The sequence below is a fragment of the Polypterus senegalus genome, chromosome 4 (assembly GCF_016835505.1).
Source record: "Polypterus senegalus isolate Bchr_013 chromosome 4, ASM1683550v1, whole genome shotgun sequence".
In the NCBI taxonomy this organism is placed as follows: Eukaryota; Metazoa; Chordata; class Cladistia; order Polypteriformes; family Polypteridae; genus Polypterus; species Polypterus senegalus.
This window is the reverse complement of record NC_053157.1, coordinates 216,946,548-216,964,197: the sequence shown is the minus strand read 5'-3', so window position 1 is coordinate 216,964,197 and position 17,650 is coordinate 216,946,548. Positions and strand designations below refer to the sequence as shown.

The window sequence follows — 17,650 nt, the reverse complement described above, 5'->3', positions numbered from 1 at the left end:
AAAACAGCTAGCTACCGGGATCCGATGAGGGAGAGATCAGTGTTAAAGTCTATACTGGCCTCCATATAATAATCCAGCAAATCCCTCAGTATGCCTGCCTACGTTTGTGTGCAACTGATAACAGCCCTCCTTCTATTCTGTTTTTAAATTCACTCATAACTCGTATATCATTGTAAATTAAAAGAACATTGTTTTTTGAAATATTTTAGTTATTACAAATTTTGTCAACTTGATGGTGGACCTTGTTCATCAACACTTTTATATCTATGGCTAGTGCTCAGGTCAGATATTAGAGCTTTCTTCTTTAAGTCAGGTTTATATATTTAAATGTCTAAATGTTCGCCATGGTTCACAAACCAAAGTTACTTCAAAGTGAAAAGCTGCCAAGCAGTGCATTAATTTTTGAGAAAATTTGTGAGAGGTAGAAAAAAGACAAACTAATTGGGTCACTTTAATGTCAATAGTCATAGGATTCACCTATGGACTTTCCAGACCTTAAGGATGGCCATATATGTTTGTAAATAAAATTTAAATGGGGAGGGAGGAGTGGATTTTTTCAGAAGCTGCTGGAAAATGGTATGTGCTCAGACTTAAATTACTGCTACTCATCCACACATGCATGCATATCAGAGGGGACACTGAGGTACATGTTCTATTTGTTGTCATTTCTCATAATACAAAGCCACAGTCTGCTAAACCATTAAAAGTACTCTTTTAACTACAGCCTTGGATTTTTGTATTAAACTTTCATTCACTGTTGTTACAAACTGTATTCTTTACATGCTATCATTAACTTCTTATCTGCACAACTAAACACTCATTCTAATATTCTCAGTTTCATTACTGAAAATTCTTGTATATGCCTCAAAACCCTGTTAGATTTCAGGTCAAAGGTGTTGTGCTCATGTCTTGGGCCTTTTGCTACCATGAAAGGGTTTGAGTTCAAAGTGGCAACAATTGCTGTTTATTAGATTCAAAACATTATTACATATAGTTTAACTTATATACAGTGTACTAATAAATAAAACAATACCAATTAGGAAAAGGGTTTAGCAGGCAGCAGGAAGAAGACAGACAATGTTTCCTTGAATGTACAGGTGAATTGTCATATTAGAAAGTATTGGACTTTACCTGATATCTGTCAGGAATATTCCCCATAGCGATGTTGGCGATGTCCTCCACACATACACCAGCACCACTGACTTCCTCCAAGCCCATTGTGTCACACAAAACAATAGGCAACTGCTTGCCTTCTCGGCCGGCCTTGATTGAATAAGTCCGAAACTGTGAAGATATTTAAGTTTTGGAGATGTTATGGAGTTTGTTTGTTTAATGGAATAATATTGGTTTTTTTTTGGCTTTGTCCTGTCAATGCTTTTCTTTTTCTAAAGAAAATGGACTGTGTACATTTTTGACAAAAGATGCATCATACCACAAATTACCTCATTCCCTCATCTCTTTATCTGTGTGGCTTTCATATTTTGGCAAATAATCTTCATTACTGATTACTGAATTTGGTGGACACTCTTATCTAAATTAATTTACAACAGAAGAATGCATTATAATTTTTATTTAATTGTTTTTAATAGTTGAACAGACAGATTAGGGAAAACACCAAATGTTTACACTGTATGTCCAAAAGGTTGAGGACACCTGCCCATCACACCTATATGACCATGTTAGTCATCCCATTCCAAAACCACTGGAATTAATCAAGAGTTGGACTTCTCTTTGTGGCTATAAATGCCTGCACTCTTCTGGGAAGGGTTTCTATGAGATGTTGGAGCAGGTCTGTAGGTATTTTCGTCCTTTAAGCCAAAATAACACTTTTGAGGTCAGGTCTTGATGTTGGTCGAGAAGACCTGACTCATATTTGGTATTCTAATTCATTGCAAAGATGATCAATAGGGTTTAGAACAGGATTCTCAAGTTCCTCCACTCTAAAATTGGCAAAACTTGTTTTTATGGACCTTGCTTTGTGCCCAGGCCACAGTCATACTGGAACAGGAAAGGGCCTTCATCAAACTGCTGCCACAAAGTTGGAAGCACACAATTGTTTAAAATGTCTTTGCATGCTGTGGCATTAACAGTAACCTTAACTGGATCCAACAGGCCATGCCCAAATCCTGATAAACAGCCCCAGACCACATTCCCAACTCTAGCAAACTTTACAGTAAGAACTACACAATCCAGAAGGTAGCATTCCACCAAACCCACATGACTCCATCAGGCGGCTAGATAGTGTGATAGTGTGATTCATCACTCCAGAGAACATGTCTCCAATGGCGATATGATTTGCTCAACTTTAAATGATGCGTACATAGTGATCGTAGGCTTGTATGCACCAGCCATGGAAACCCATTTCATGAAGCTCCAAACTGTTCTTGTGCTGATGTTGTTTCCAGAAGCAGTTCAGAGCTCTGTTGTGAGTGATGCCAATAGAAGACAAGGCAACTACAATGTACATCTGCGCTCAATGGCCCTAGTCTGTGAGATTGTGTGGTTTACCAATTCATAGCTGAGCTGTTGCAGCTCCTTGACAGCAGCACTTACAATTGATCAAGGCAGTTCTGGCAGAGCAGAAATTCCACATGCTGACTTGAGGTGGCACAGGTGACATCCTATGACAGTATCACATTTAAAGTCACTGAGCTCTTCAGTACGATCCATTCTACTGTAAGTGTTTGTTAATGGAGATTGTAAGGTTATGTGTGACTTTATACATCTGTTAACAGCTGGGTATGGCCTGAACACCTGAACTCAATCATTTGGGGGGGTTATAAACATACTTTTGGCCATATAGTGTATATAGCACATATTCATATATAAGTGTAATTCAAACCCACTTTTAAAGCAGTTAAAAATAACTAAAGCTTTTAAAAAGATAAAACGGAAGAACCCTTAATTTGTATGTCTTTCTTGGTTAAAATGTTGAAAGCCAATATCTGATCTGACGTGATTTACTATGGTCAGGTGGTCAGACCAGTGGTAGACCAGGGTTCACATCCTATGTCCTCCCTGTGTTCAGTCTGCATGTTGTCCCCATTTTTGTGTGGGTTTCCTCTGAGTCCTCCCACTGTCTAAAGGCATATGTAGATGTATGGGTGTGTATGTCCTGCACATTGTATTGGCACCCTGCCAGGCTTTGTCCCTGTCTTATACCTTATGATAACGGGAACAGGCTCCAGCATAACCCCAAACACACCCCCAAGCAAGCAACCCTGGTCTGTACATGACAAACAGCTAAGGTGCTTGTAATCCTGCTTATTCAGAAGCAGATCCCACAAATGCTAGACTTGTCCTGTCACAAATGACATTCTTTTACCCCTTTCCTTCTACCTCCAACTGTCTTCCCCTCTATAACTGAGATTCAGAGGCTGTTCTAAGGCATGGCACAAGAGTACTTCTAATGAGCCTTCAAATGCTCTTTCATTAATTTGGTATGACGTACATGACGGCATACTTTGGTACTTTTATGTAGATTGATATTTAATATTGATCAATTGTTTGTAAACTCCTGAATATATACCATTTTAATTTCTCTCCCCCAATGTGTAAGGAATGCCAGTTTTATTAATTTATTTCTGGCCACGTGTGACAGAAATGTCTAGTTGTTAATGACCCAAAAGTTTGTTTGAAGTTGTATTTGCCCGTTCTTTTTCAATTCGAGAAAATGCTGGCTGGAAAGGCTATAACTCAACAAAGAACTAGGGAGTGTTTTGTACCTGAGTGCTTTCAGTGGTGAATGAGCTAGGAAGGGAAAAATAGATTTACTCTATTGGACATTGGACTGTGGCTGAAATAGGATTGGATGAACCAAGGAAGTTACCTAAACCCATTGATTCACTGGGTTACTCAACCCCTCAGGCTTTCTCTCTCTCTCTCTTGTCATTCCTCCATAAAGTGAAGACCATCTCTCTCTTGGCCATTTTTCCATGAGATGAAGACAACTCTTTCCCAGCCACCATATTGAGACAGACAGGTTATCTGGGCCTGTGCAGATGATGAGCTGATCAGTAACTGTAACAAAAAGTTATTGTGCCATCTGAAACTACACGTCTAGCATTGTCAAGGTTGTTTTGGTTTTTAACTAACACTCATGGCGTTCCGTTTCTTTATAATTTTTCTATTAATTAAAAATATAGCTTTCTCACTTGTTTGTTCTGTTGCCGGAGGGTATCAGTATAAAAGGTAGCATAACATATGAAGTCTAAAGGCTGGGATTTGAGCCATTTTTTGTTAAAGTCTACACAATAAAGAGTATTTAAAGGGAAAATAGGGTCACCTACGACTCTATGTGACAAAACAGGTACCCTCCACAAGAATCATTAATTTTTCAAGTTAAAAAACTAAAATGCCACTCTTACCTGTTTGGTCACACTGGTCACTGCACAGCCAGCAATGGCTTGGCTAGTTACATGGCCACGAAAAACAGAGTTTATTGAATTGAAAAAACTGGACTTCCCAGCTCCAATGGGACCAACAAGAAGAACTCTGACTTGGGAAACTGAGGTTACAGTCGGCTTGTATGTCATGATGAGGTTCATCAACTCTTTTTTCCTCCTGTTTAGGAACAGATTAACAATTTGACAAAGTGAATTTTATACATTCTCAGTTAACATCATACAGAGTGTTCACTATCAGTTGTAGTCAAAGCTTCCTAATGAGGAAGGAAAAACTGCACTTGAAATGGTCGAGCACCTCTGTATGTTTGTGTGGTGAAACAGAAGAAGATGGCAGCCATTGTAGAATGCACCTGAGAAGAGAATTCATGAACAATATTTTCACGAGTGAAAGGTTGTGGTGCCTTCAGCGGAAGTTAGAAAAGGTGGTTATCACTTTTGCCAAAGGTGCTTTTCCCTCAGATTAGAAACACAGCATTTTCAATAGGCTAGATGATCTATTAGATGGATGAACATTTCTATCCAGGAAACATGTAAACATGCTCCTTTAAGGATAAAGTAAGTACTTTTCTATATCACTTAGTTCTAAACATACCTTATAAATACATTTAATTTATATCAAATTGACAGCATATTTTGATTAATACTACAGATTTATAAGAAGACAAGAACATTAACAATCAGAGAACATTCTATCCACTATACTTATTTGGTTAAATAATAGCTACATTCTTTTAATATCTGGTCCAGATCTTTTTGTCGTTAAGGTTTGCTTTTGGCTACACAACTCTGTATATGTTCCAGATTTTCACAACTCTTCCCAACTTCAGTCTTATAAGCAGCTTCCTTTAATCTGTCCTTTTGTAAATGATTTACTACCAAGGTGATGTTATCTAACAAGAATTAGTATTTACTGATGTTTTTGGGGACTATTGTGCTACATTGGCAGTTCTTTCCTGGTGCATGTTCTTCATCAGTACAAGACTGTAACCAGAACATTTCCATTAATAGCTTCAATAGCTCTGAATGATATTACTAAGATTTAATTCACAGACTTTCTAAATGCAAGGGCCAAATGACAAATGGGAGAAATTAGGTTTGTTGACCATCTGGTAATTCTGATGTTCTAGTATTAATCCAATTGTGTTAATTAATCAGGGATATAAAGGCACAAAGTTAGTCTGTAAGTACAAAGCTCAATGCAAACTGTTGTTCTCTGCTTGCTCACTTTCCTTATTAATGATGGTGATGTAAAGTGAAAATCACACACTGCGCCAAGTTGCTGTTGCATAGCTACTACTTCAACAAGAAAGATAGGTGAAAGCCTAGATTAGCTGAAACTAGGTATTACCGTAGTCACTTTTAACTTATGTTTAACAAAAAAAAATAGGTTAAGCAGGTCAAAGTCTAAATTGTTCAAAGCAATACAATTCAGTACTTTTTTCACTTTTGCAAGCTTGGTTTGACAAGGCTGGCCTCCAGAAGGCCTACATATGAGGACGTTCCAGCTAATCCAGCCCCTCAGATTCTGAGTCCTTTAACATAAAGAGGATGTAGTAGAACATTAGCAGATCTTGCCCAAGTGTCTTTTAAGGAGATACTATGCACCTCCAAAGTGCCACTGGATGAGGTTTTAGAATGGGGTGGTATACATAGGTGGATCATCATCAGACACTAGCACAAAGTGCACACTGTCCTGCAGTATCAACCATACAGTATGAGGAATCCAACTGTTTTTCATCTAGTCATATGTGAAATCAGCCAAATCTTTACAATGGAACCTGGAAAAAATACAGGCTTGGGCAGATGAAATTTAACATATGTGATTATAAAGTATTACATTTAGGAAGTAAAAATCTTAAATTTAAACATACAATGGAAGGTGTGAAGCTTGAAAGGACTCCTTATGAGAAGAACCTACAGGTATAAGTCATAGTGGACTTATCACTGTCAACATCAAAGCAGCATACTCAAGCAATCAAAATGTGTACAGTATATCATGATGTGTGGAGTACAATTCAAGAGAGAATAGACTTAAGCTATTAACACACCAATTAAGGACAATGACTTCACACCACATCTCTTGAATGCTAAAATTTGTAGTCATTTAGCTTTATTACAAATAAATACTGGCTCTTTCCAGCTCCATGATTTACTCTGCATTTGTTGATGTGTCATAAGTTAATGTAGGACTAATGTTATTGTACTTTCTTCAACATTATTATTATTAAATAAATGTGAACTTTGCACTTACTTGTTTAACTAAACATTTCATTAGTTAATATGTGCAGCAAATTTATAATTTTAATCTATGTAATGACTTGAGCACTCAAATATGTACATCAAGAATAGCACTTACTCAGCCTTCCACTGAATGCTCCTCCATGGCTTCTCCAATAAATCTTCAATTACTGGATAGGCAAAGAAAAAGTAGTTCAAATAAAGTTTTATACAATAAATAAACAATTTATGTATGTCAGTTTGAGTCAGACAATATCCCACAAATGTGGTTTAATCACATTGGGATGAATTTAGACACGATGTCTGCCTGCAGTCTGTGACCCAAATAATATTTTCTCCGTCTTTATTTAATTGCTTGATTTCTGCTTCTTTAGTTTAATGCACCTCTTTGTTCCTTATTATCTGTTTTATTATATGAGTTGAGGTGTAAACTGATTGCTATGCCCATTTAAGTTCTGAATAAAATGACCATATCAAATAGTTATTAGTCCTGGAGGATGTGGGAAGATGCTCTACCAGCCAATGAAGGTCTGTGGCATTGTGATTGAATATGTATGAGGATGATTAGCATGGCCCATATATGTTTTTTTCAAGTTGACAACCGGGCAGGATTTGAGGCACATTCATTAGTGCACATTTGCCAGATGACTCTCATTTGTAAAGGGAATGGAAATGTGGAAGTGTGCGTATACCAGGTTTTATAAACCTGATTTTTTTTGTTTGCCATACACATTTTCCTGTTTGTTGCTGTATGTGCATTTTCATGCCCAAAATAACACAAAGTTTTATAAGTGAGACCCCATGTGAGCTTCATCCTTTAACACTCTCTTTTCAGCAGACTCGGGAGTACTTCCAGCATGTCATCGTTGTACCCAAGAAACACATCCAGGTCAGGCAGAACTCTTGGTGGCACCTGTGGACCACAACAGGGCTGCCCTCAAGAACGTCAACTCCCGTACCACCCTGCATATGTCCAAACAAGATCTATCAAACGAGAATGCTGCCACCTAGCGTACTGGGGAACACATAGACCTGGGAGGCAGTCCATAGGAAAGGATAAAGTAACTAACCCAGTTGGAATACCCATCCATTCACATTGTCTATCCATTACTGGGGCCTTCTGGCCTGGTAAGAGACCGCTATCCATCCCAGCTAGGTTGCTCACCAATTTCATCCTTTACAATATACAGGAACAGGAGCACAATGAGATTAAATGTCTTTGCAGTCACACAGTTGAATAGAAGTGGGCACTGAGCTGGCAAGCTTGTGCTTCATATTCCAATGGCTAAGTCACTAGGCCACACTACCTAGATTATTATTTTTTTAAAGAAAAGCTTTTAAATGAAATCACCTCTACCTGATTGCTAATTTAGGGTTTTAATAATATTTTTTAAGTTCAATTATTGACTGCATTGTGCTAACCCAGCCACAGGAGATGCACAAACCAGTGTGTTTCTTCATGCCGGTGCCAAGCCCGGATATATGGGGAGGGTTACTTTAGGAAGGGCATCCAGTGTAAAATTTTGGCAGACAACAATTTTTAGATGATCTGCTGTGGCAAACCCGAAAGAAGAAGAAGAAGAATTGACTGCATTGTGCTGCTAATCAATAATTACTTATAATTATTACTATACTTTTGGCTTGCTATTCACTGTTCTGCATGAGCTGTTACCTCTAACATGTCCTGGAAGGGAAGCCAAACTTGTACAAAAATAATAAGATTATTCTGTACACAATTTCATAATGGAAAGAAATAAAGAGACTACAGATAAAAGAAAGTTAGTCCTCCAGGGCAGAAGTGGGTAGTAAGGAATCCTAACATTTGCTTGGATTGTCATTTGTTATACCTCTGAAGGGTTGGCTGGACCTTTTGTGGCAGAGTGGGGTTCAGGACTGAAGGCACACATGGGGCTAACAGGCCAATGTCAAAGAGGAAGAAAAGGGAAAGACCCCAAGGGTCCTACAGAGTATTCGTGACTATGAATATGGTTTAGTGTGATGACCTGAAGGTAATTGCTAAAATAAGCTTAAAATACAAAACTGTGAGCAGCAAGGGCTGACTGGCGACAGGAAAAAATGCCAGTGTAACCTGAGTGAAATAAAATGGAGGAAAGAAGGATGTATTTATTTGGCTCTTAGCTTTGGAAAGTGGAGCAGCCTCCCAACAGGTTAGTCAGGGACACATCATTGTTGTATTTGGTAAGTTCAGACATGCTTAGGTTTGCTTTATTTTGTTATGAACATGCAGTTGTGTTACTATCTTAGTGTTTTTTACCCTTGTGTGCTTATTTTAATAATATGACCCTTTTTTTTACTGGGCTTCCATTGTATTATTGTGTGGTTCCCTTACACACTACCCCTTCATGCCACAATTTAATTTTGAATTGATGCTGCAACCTTCAGAGTAGAATATACATCCCTGTGACTTGACTTTTAATTAGATTATCTTATATTGTACACCTTTTGTCTTGTTCTGTTTTATCTAGTATGCTTCATAAAGTGTTGTGGGAGTTTACCATGAGAAAACTATTATATAAAACACAGTTTAATTAATTAACTATCCTTCAGTTTTTGTGTGTGAAAAATCTGCTCATACTTACATTCCACTCGATACACTTCGCATTCTCTGAGTTTAAAATCATTTCCGCAAAACTCCAAAGGTTCAAACGTGTAAGTGTTTCCTGGATTACTGTAGATTGCTGCGCTGTTGTTATATAGGAACTGCAAAGCTGTTCCAAAGTCAGGACCCCGGTTATTAACATCATAGATGGCATTTTCAGCTTTTGTAACAGGAATTCTCACAGGTTCACTTTTTTTGTCTTCGTTTTTAAGGTAGAAAAGGAAGGCTGAATTATCAGCTTTGTAACCACCAGACTGGCTGTAGCTCATACAGGTGTAGCCCCCAAATATGTATCCAGAGTTGTTGTAGCCTACTGTGAGGGTGGGACCTTGATTGTCACATTTGTAATGGAAATTCGCAGCATTGTATCCATGGACGCTGGCTTTGTACAGAAGGGTGAAACTTACTGAGTCAAAGAGAGAAAGAAGCAGCTGGTGTTCATTTTTAGAGAGACTGGATTTAACTTGTGCCATTCTTCAGTTAATAGGTCTGGGAAAAAAAACAAAAACAAAAAGGACATGCCTTGTTATCATAATCTATTGGTGGAAAGAAGTAGCTCAACTTGTAATAAACAAAAAAAAAGACAAAAGAACCCCACCTAGTGACCAAATTAATTTTCCTTTAAATCAGTAATACCTCATATGTACAAACCAGGTGTTGGCGCTGTGTGCTAATGACTTCTCTCTTCCTCCCTTTGCAGAAAAAGATTGACAGCTGTTCCACAACTGAAGTCACTTCCATTATCTGCCCTCGTGGACCCGCCCCTTCCTGCCTGGAACCCGTATGACTGGAAAATTTTGAGGCATTTTGTGGCAGTTTAATTCTGGGCTCCCATCTGAAACCATAGTATGCTCAACTTATTTTCTTCACTGTTATTTTCTTTCAATTATACAGTGTCACCAGTGTGGTGCCCGAAACCTTTGACATTGTTTTGTCTCCTCTTCACAAGCATTATAAGTAAGCATCACACACTAGGAATTGTATTTCTTTTATTTAATTATTATTTATTTTATACAGCTCTGTGCTAAATAAACCTCTGACTATAGACAATCAATTAGAACTAAAAAGTCTAGATTACCATATCATTATTCATGAACCCAATTTTATACAAAGGGTCAAATTCCAGTTGTAGCCCCCTACCCTCCACCAAACTCCAATCCCTATCCTTTCACACTATATATTGTTATTTTAAATTTGCAGTGCTGGCCAGCTGTTTACGACCAACACAAGGCAAGAAGGCCTGCAGCACACCCTTTTAACTAAAATGTGTTTAACCTACCTAGTTAACAGCTGAAAAGACCTGGTAAATATGAAAAGCATTGTTCATTCTGATTTTATTGTCATGTCGAGCACCATAAAGCGCATGTCCCTTTTTCTACACTTGCATGCATGCAGAAAAAGGAGAGGAGGCAAACGCTTGCACAAGAACATTTTGGAGGAGAGAAACACTAATCAGACTTTCAATGTCTGAAGTTTTATGGTGATTATATGTAGTTTTTTGTATACTTATGTACATTTGTGCTCACACCACAGGTAAACTGTAGAAGACTTTACACACTTCACACCACTGAATTCAAATCCAAGTAAGGTTGTCTGGTCCACAACTGAGGATGGTAAACAACTTTTACATCAATCAAACAAAAACATGTTTCCAGTCAAGGGTACCAGGGTCCTAACCATAAGGTCTATTGTGAAAGAACCATCCAAAATGAACTTCTCATTGAAAATTTCACATATAACATGGAGCTAGTTTAGGGTTGCATCAGCATGCAAAGAAAAAAAAAAAGAAACGTTATTTCGACACTAAAAAGAAAAGAAGGTAAATGACACACAATGATTCATCAGGTGAAGGATTTACTGCCACAATGTTGTGTCTTTTATCTTCTTTCCTTTTTGGCTTGAAAATACTGTGACACTGTGAGACGCCTAAGACAGCGCTACAGGGAGACAGGAAGGACAGCTGATCATCCTCGCAGTGGAAGAGCCCGGATCTCAATCCCATTGAGCACGTCTGGGACCTGTTGGATCGCAGGGTGAGGGCTAGGGCCATTCCCCCCAGAAATGTCCAGGAACTTGCAGGTGCCTTGGTGGAAGAGTGGGGTAACATCTCACAGCAAGAACTGACAAATCTGGTCCAGTCCATGAGGAGGAGATGCACTGCAGTACTTCAAGCTGCTGGTGGCCACACCAGATACTGACTGGTACTTTTGATTTTGAGCCTCCCTTCATTCAGGGACACATTGTGAAACATTTTTAGTTTATGTCTTATGGTGTTGACTCTTTTAGTGTTCATACAAATATTTACACATTAAGTTTACTGAAAGTAAAAACAGTTGAAAGTCAGAGGACGTTTCTTTTTTTGCTGAGTATATATTTGAATATATTTGTACATAGTAATCCAAAAAGGGAGAAAATTAATCACACTTCTTAAAATAGTTTTTTATTCCTAAGCTTTTGACAAACTACCAGGGGGCATTGTCATTTGAGAGCCATGATTCAAAATACCATTAACAGGCATGAAACCAGCATATGCAGCAGCATTTCTCAACCTTTAAGTATTTGTGACCTGAGTTTTCATAACAGTTTTAATTGTGCCCCCCTAACATTTTTTTGAAATGAGCCCACTAATACCAATTTGTTCTTTTTTAATTAATGATATATCATAGATACATATTTTATTACAGTATACCTACTTAACTTTTTTTGACATTTATCTAACTCTATATTTATTTTTCTAGTATCAGAATGCAGTTTAAGTTCATTTGTTTTGGTTTCAATAGATGTATTTTTCATATTTTCGATTCTTGTTTTCTTTTTTTCACATCTTCGCACCCCCCTTTTTGTTACTTCATGCCCCCCTAGGGGGGCCCGCCCCACAGTTTGAGAACCACTGATATGCAGACTTAAAACGAAGGACACCTAAATAATAAAAAAAACTTTATGACCAACATATTTAAAACCTCACCTTATTGATCTGTGCTCCCCTTCCACCTCACCCCCTTATTTGTTATATATTACATTTGATTCCAGTATGTCTGATCATTTTCCTCTGATGCTAACACCTGGCAGGTTGTAGAAACCTCCATCCATCCATTTTCCAACCCACTGAATCCAATCACAGGGTCACGGGTGACTGCTGGAGCCAATCCCAGCTAACACAGGGCACAAACTAATCCCGGGCAGGGTGCCAACCCACCGCAGAACACACACAAACACACCCACACACCAAGCACACACTAGGGCCAATTTAGAATCGTCAATCCACCTAACCTTTATGTCTTTGGCCTGTGGGAGGAAACCAGAGTGCCCGGAGGAAACCCATGCAGACATGGGGAGAACATGCAAACTCCATGCAGGGAGGACCCGGGAAACAAACCCAGGTCTCTTAACTGCGAGGCAGCGGCGCTGCCACTGCGCCACCCTGTTGTAGAAACCTTAGGAATAAAAAACTATTTTAAGATCCAAGATTATTTTTTTTCTTTTTACATATATGTACTAGCTGTCCCTTGCGGCTCTGCAGTGAAACAGGACAGTGAGGAGGGCCCTGCCTGACTTCCCCACTCCTGACGTCATACTTCCTCCTCCCCTGGGCCCGCCGCCTCTGTCTTGGATCAAAACTAATAAATCACTCCTGCAAGTGAACAATGATACTGTGCGATGTTAGAAGATGAAAAATCAACCAGAATTTTGAAGCAAATTAATAAAAACTCAATCTAAATCCATTAAGTAGTTCTCTAGTGAAAAGCCGGGCAGACATACAGACAGACGTTGGATTTTATATATACAGAGATCTGTTACACCCCTGCCAAAAAAAATTAACACACTGTTTCTTCAGCAGTGTCTGTATGATGAGTTTATTTACAACAGCCCAAAAAAATAACACTTTCAGTACCGTATTATCCCTTTAATCTCTCTGTAGCACTTTACACACTTTGTATATATAGCTTCCACCAATTTACAAACATCAGTGCTTATCTTTTAATCTCTTAAACGTTCATTTTTTTTCTATATACTGTATTTGTTGCTGCTATTTACGTCATATTCTTATCATTCTACATTTTCCAGGTTTCTTACCTATTTTTCATAACCATTATTATGTATTGATTTGCATAACAAAGACAAAATAAGCATGTAAAAAATGCTGTATGTATAAATCAAATATAGAAACACACTCCCATTAAGACATATAAATATATACATACTGTTTAAACATAGGCATAAAGGAATACTAAGGGCATTCTAGTATCCTTAACAAAAGACAGTCACCTTTCTTTCACTTAATAAATTCTCAGTGTTGCTTATAAATGTCACAATATTACAGCAGTAAGTTTTTAAAACAAATCCACTAATTTAATAACAGGCTTTACAGACTCCTCTCGCATGCAAACTTTAGCAACTTTACAAGCAGCCATGTACAAGTTCATTCGACATTATTTCTTTCTTTTTTTTCACGTTAGCAAAATTAAAACATTTAATGCTGTGCTAAACATTTAGTAAGTTTAAGGATAAACATTTATGCTATCTACTGGCCATATATAAATGGTATTTTATTTGCTGCATACCTGCCAAAATGGAGGATGATTAATAAATCAGACTCAGCACACTTTTCCTCAGAAGTGCCTGTAAGATGAGTGAAGAAAACAGGAAGAGCTCCCCCATAATACATCTGGCAGACAGCCCCACTCAACTGCCTAATCACCTATCAGCCTAGCACTGCCAAGTTGACTTCTGAATTACTCACACACACACACACACACACACACAAAAAGTATTTGATTGTCAACATTCAGAACTTATACCTATCTTTATACTCCTGTTCTCTTTTTGAAAAGAAAATTAAAACTTTGGACAAGAACTCAAACTGCACTGCACTGTATCAATTTAACATGATATAATACTTAAGATTATTCTGAAACCTGAAATACGTTTGCTATAAATATACGCAAATGATCTCACTCTGTCACATATATACCGTATATCTCAGTCAGTCATTATCAAGCCCATATTGTCCTGAACAGGGTTGTGGTGGTCTGCTGGAGCTAAATCCCAGTTGGCATAGGCCACAAGGCAGTAACAAATCCTGGGTAAGGTACCAGTCCATCACAGGGTGAACACATCACACACCCACACACACATTAGGGCCAATTTTGGAGTGCCAATTTGCCTAAACTGCATGTCTTTAGACTGTGGGAGGAAGGCAGAATACCCTGAAAAAGCCCACACAGACATAAGATGAACATGCAAACTCCACACAGGAAGGATCTGAGACACAAACCCTGGTCCCCTGACTGTGTGGCAGCAGCACTATATACATCTTTCCTTGATTTCCCCATGTGCTCCACTTTTAAATATAACAAATCAAACAATTCAGACATGATTAAAGTGCACATTTTAGACTTTCATTTAAGGGTGTGCATTCATTTGGTCACACTATGTTAAAATTACAACAAAGTTTCTAAATGGCCCCACCATTTCAGGGCTACATAATGTATGGCAGGTCTTTTAAAGCAGTCATATTTAGTACTTTGTCGCATGTCCCTTTAATGCAATGACTGTTTGGAGTCTGCGATTCATAGACATCATCAGGTGCTGAGTATCTTCTCTGATGATGCTCTCCCAAGTGCATAATGCAGCCTTCTTCAGCTCCTGCTTGTCCTGTTTTCTCTTCAGCATATGGAAGGTCTGCTCAATTGGATATCGGGTAACTGGCTTGATCATTTTTTAGCTTTGATAAACTCATATGTTGCCTTAGTATTGTGTTTAAATCTTTATCTTTTTGTAGGATGCCATTCAATGACTTTGAAGGAATTTACTTGAACTTGAGCAGATCAGATGTTTCTGTACACCTCAGAATTTTTTGTGCCACTGCCATCAGCAGGTCCATCATCAATTAAGTTTGCCAGAGCCTGTGGAAGCCATACATGCCCAAGCCATAACACCCCCATAACCATGTTTAACAGATGAGGTGGTCTGCTTTGGATGTTGGGCAGTTACTTTTCATCTCCACACTTTTCTCTTGCCATCACTCTTAATTAGGTTCATATTTGTCTTGTCTGACCACAAGACTTTTATTCATATGCTTAATGTATGTTTTATTATTTATTTAAAGGCACTTTTGTCCAAAACACTGTTTAAATGACATAGTGTGTATTACAGTAAAAGTCCTTTATTTCTTAGTTCCTAACTCCGTGCCTTGCTCATATATACCATCAAGCAGTTAGATTCAGTGACTAGAAAGAACAAAGCTGGCTTTATGTATTGGCTTCCCTTCTCTGTACCATGTTGGATGCAACCTCACATTATAAGGAAAGAAATAAAATAACAGAAATTAAGTACAATAGCCTTTGCGGGACTTTAGGCTGTGTGTTACTGTAATCTTTCTAGAGTACTTTACATCTACTCTGACTTAATCCCCATAGCAAGCTTCTAGCATTTTCCTTCAAGAATACAAGAAATGACGATACCACATGGCAGTCAATAAAACTACATTTAAGGCCTCTCACCTCCAGTCTTGTATATTGAGTCCTGCAGTATTGTTTTGCCCCTCGTGCCTCTTCAATTTGATTTTAGCTCCTTGCTTGATTCTGTGGCATCTACTATATCTGATATTTTATTACGTTATTTTATAACTTTATATCAGTTACCCACATCCTCACACATAAAGTAAGCAGTCTGCTGTGCTTCCTGTGTTCCAATTTACCAACCACATGGGGACTTTTTACTTTTTTACTTTCATTTCACTCTCTTTTTTATAGTCAGATAGGATTTAAAGTAAGTCTTTATTCCCCAATCTGTCTTCCTCCTTTTTTGCACATTTTACAATAATAAGATGGATAAGATGGACTAACCACCCTTTAGTGAGATTATTATTATTATTATTATTTTACTGTGAGGGACGGCTGGCATTTCAGTCCGGACAGGACGTCCCTCAACTGGGAGCTTCAGCCTTTACAGGACACTACATCCCCCAGAACACTAGATGGCAGCTCCCCTGGATAGAAATGGCTCCTCAGATTCCGGCAGGGCAGCATGGGACATGGAGTCTGTCTCTTCAGCCCTGTTGGGAGCCGTGGGTGCCGCCAGGGGGAGCTCACCAAGAACCCGGGGACTTGTATGATTACGCCACCCCAGGGTCACCTGATGAAGGAAGATGTGGAGTTGACCCGGAGAAGAAATGCTTCGGGTCATAGACTTTAAAAGGACTGTGGGAAACCCCAACAGACCGAGCTGGAGTTGGGTGGAAGTGTGACGGAGCTACTGGGAGTTGGAAGATTGGTGATTATTGTATTATTATTGTGATTATTGAGAATTGTGGAAAGTGCGGTGCTTTGGGCACTTTATAGAAGAAAATTATTAATAAAATCTTTTTGGTGTTTTTATACGTGTGTCAGGGACGTCTGTCCGGTGAGTTCAACAGGGCAACAGTGCCTCTAGTGTCCACATTTCATATTGTTTGGTGAATCTGGCAATCCTTTAAAGCACATAAAACTAATATGATGTGACAGTTTCATACATTACAAGCTTACATTCTCAAATCAATTAAATTTGATTTGGGGTTGCGGGGAATAAAGCATATCATGGCCTTATCAAGCACAGGGCAGCAACGTACCCTGGAAGGGATGCCAGGATCGTAAAGAGCAGTGTGATTAGTCAGTGTCCTCTGTTTTTAGGTGTATTTGGGTATAATAAGAAAAGCACCTACTGTTGTTGTCATGTCTCTCTGTCCACATGAAACACATTGACCAATTTTATTGAAATAAATTATTCTTCAGTTAAATTTGTCAGGATAGTCCAATTTTTCTTGAGGTATTTTTAAACAGAATATGCTGTACACATTTTTGAAAATTCAAAAACTTGCAATGAAATTTATTGGCAAAGTGATCTATCTTGAAATAAAAATATATTCTGTGTTGCATCAGTTCTGGAATAGTTTACTATTTTAATTTCTTTTAATGCAAAGTGATTTCACAATAGGGTTTTTGGAATTACATATGTTTGGGTCTCTTTTTAAACTTGTTTGCTCATTTTTTCTTATCATTATTTTTTAGTTTTAAGGGATTTTGTGTGTATGTAAATATGTAAGGCTAAGAAAAGTCCATTGTGAGTAATGTAAGTTGATTTGGGCAAAAATGATAAGTAAATCAGCACATCCATGAACACATTTCCTAAAATGTTTACAAGCGGGGGGGATCCAGGGCATCACAAGATAAACTCTCACATACCCAAGGAAAAGTTCTGAGTTTCCAATTAACCTAACATGCAGTGACCATTAGAGGGTGTTGCAGCACCCCAAGCACAACTTCTCCAACACATTTCCTGGTTGCAAATATTCATTTTATTAATCGAAATGCCGCTCACAGGCTTCTCCATAAAGTTTCACAAGCAC

At 38.3% G+C, this 17,650-nt stretch overlaps 1 protein-coding gene across 4 annotated transcripts in view; it reads right to left on the bottom strand.

The window, feature by feature from the left end:
- LOC120527965 (interferon-induced protein 44-like) overlaps positions 1–15,921 on the bottom strand; it is a 57,238-nt gene extending 41,317 nt beyond the window's left edge. For 3 of the 4 annotated variants that reach the window (XM_039751962.1, XM_039751965.1, XM_039751964.1), the window contains exons 1-5: positions 13,827–13,912; positions 9,245–9,753; positions 6,763–6,814; positions 4,368–4,563; positions 1,132–1,284 (exon numbers count right to left, since the gene is read on the bottom strand). In XM_039751962.1, coding sequence (XP_039607896.1) covers positions 1,132–1,284; positions 4,368–4,563; positions 6,763–6,814; positions 9,245–9,737 — 894 coding nt within the window. In that variant the 5' untranslated portion in view covers positions 9,738–9,753; positions 13,827–13,912. Of the gene's footprint in view, positions 1–1,131; positions 1,285–4,367; positions 4,564–6,762; positions 6,815–9,244; positions 9,754–13,826; positions 13,913–15,767 lie in introns of those variants that run through there. The other variant, XM_039751963.1, reaches the window with a different exon arrangement.
- Between the last annotated feature and the right edge of the window lie 1,729 nt (positions 15,922–17,650).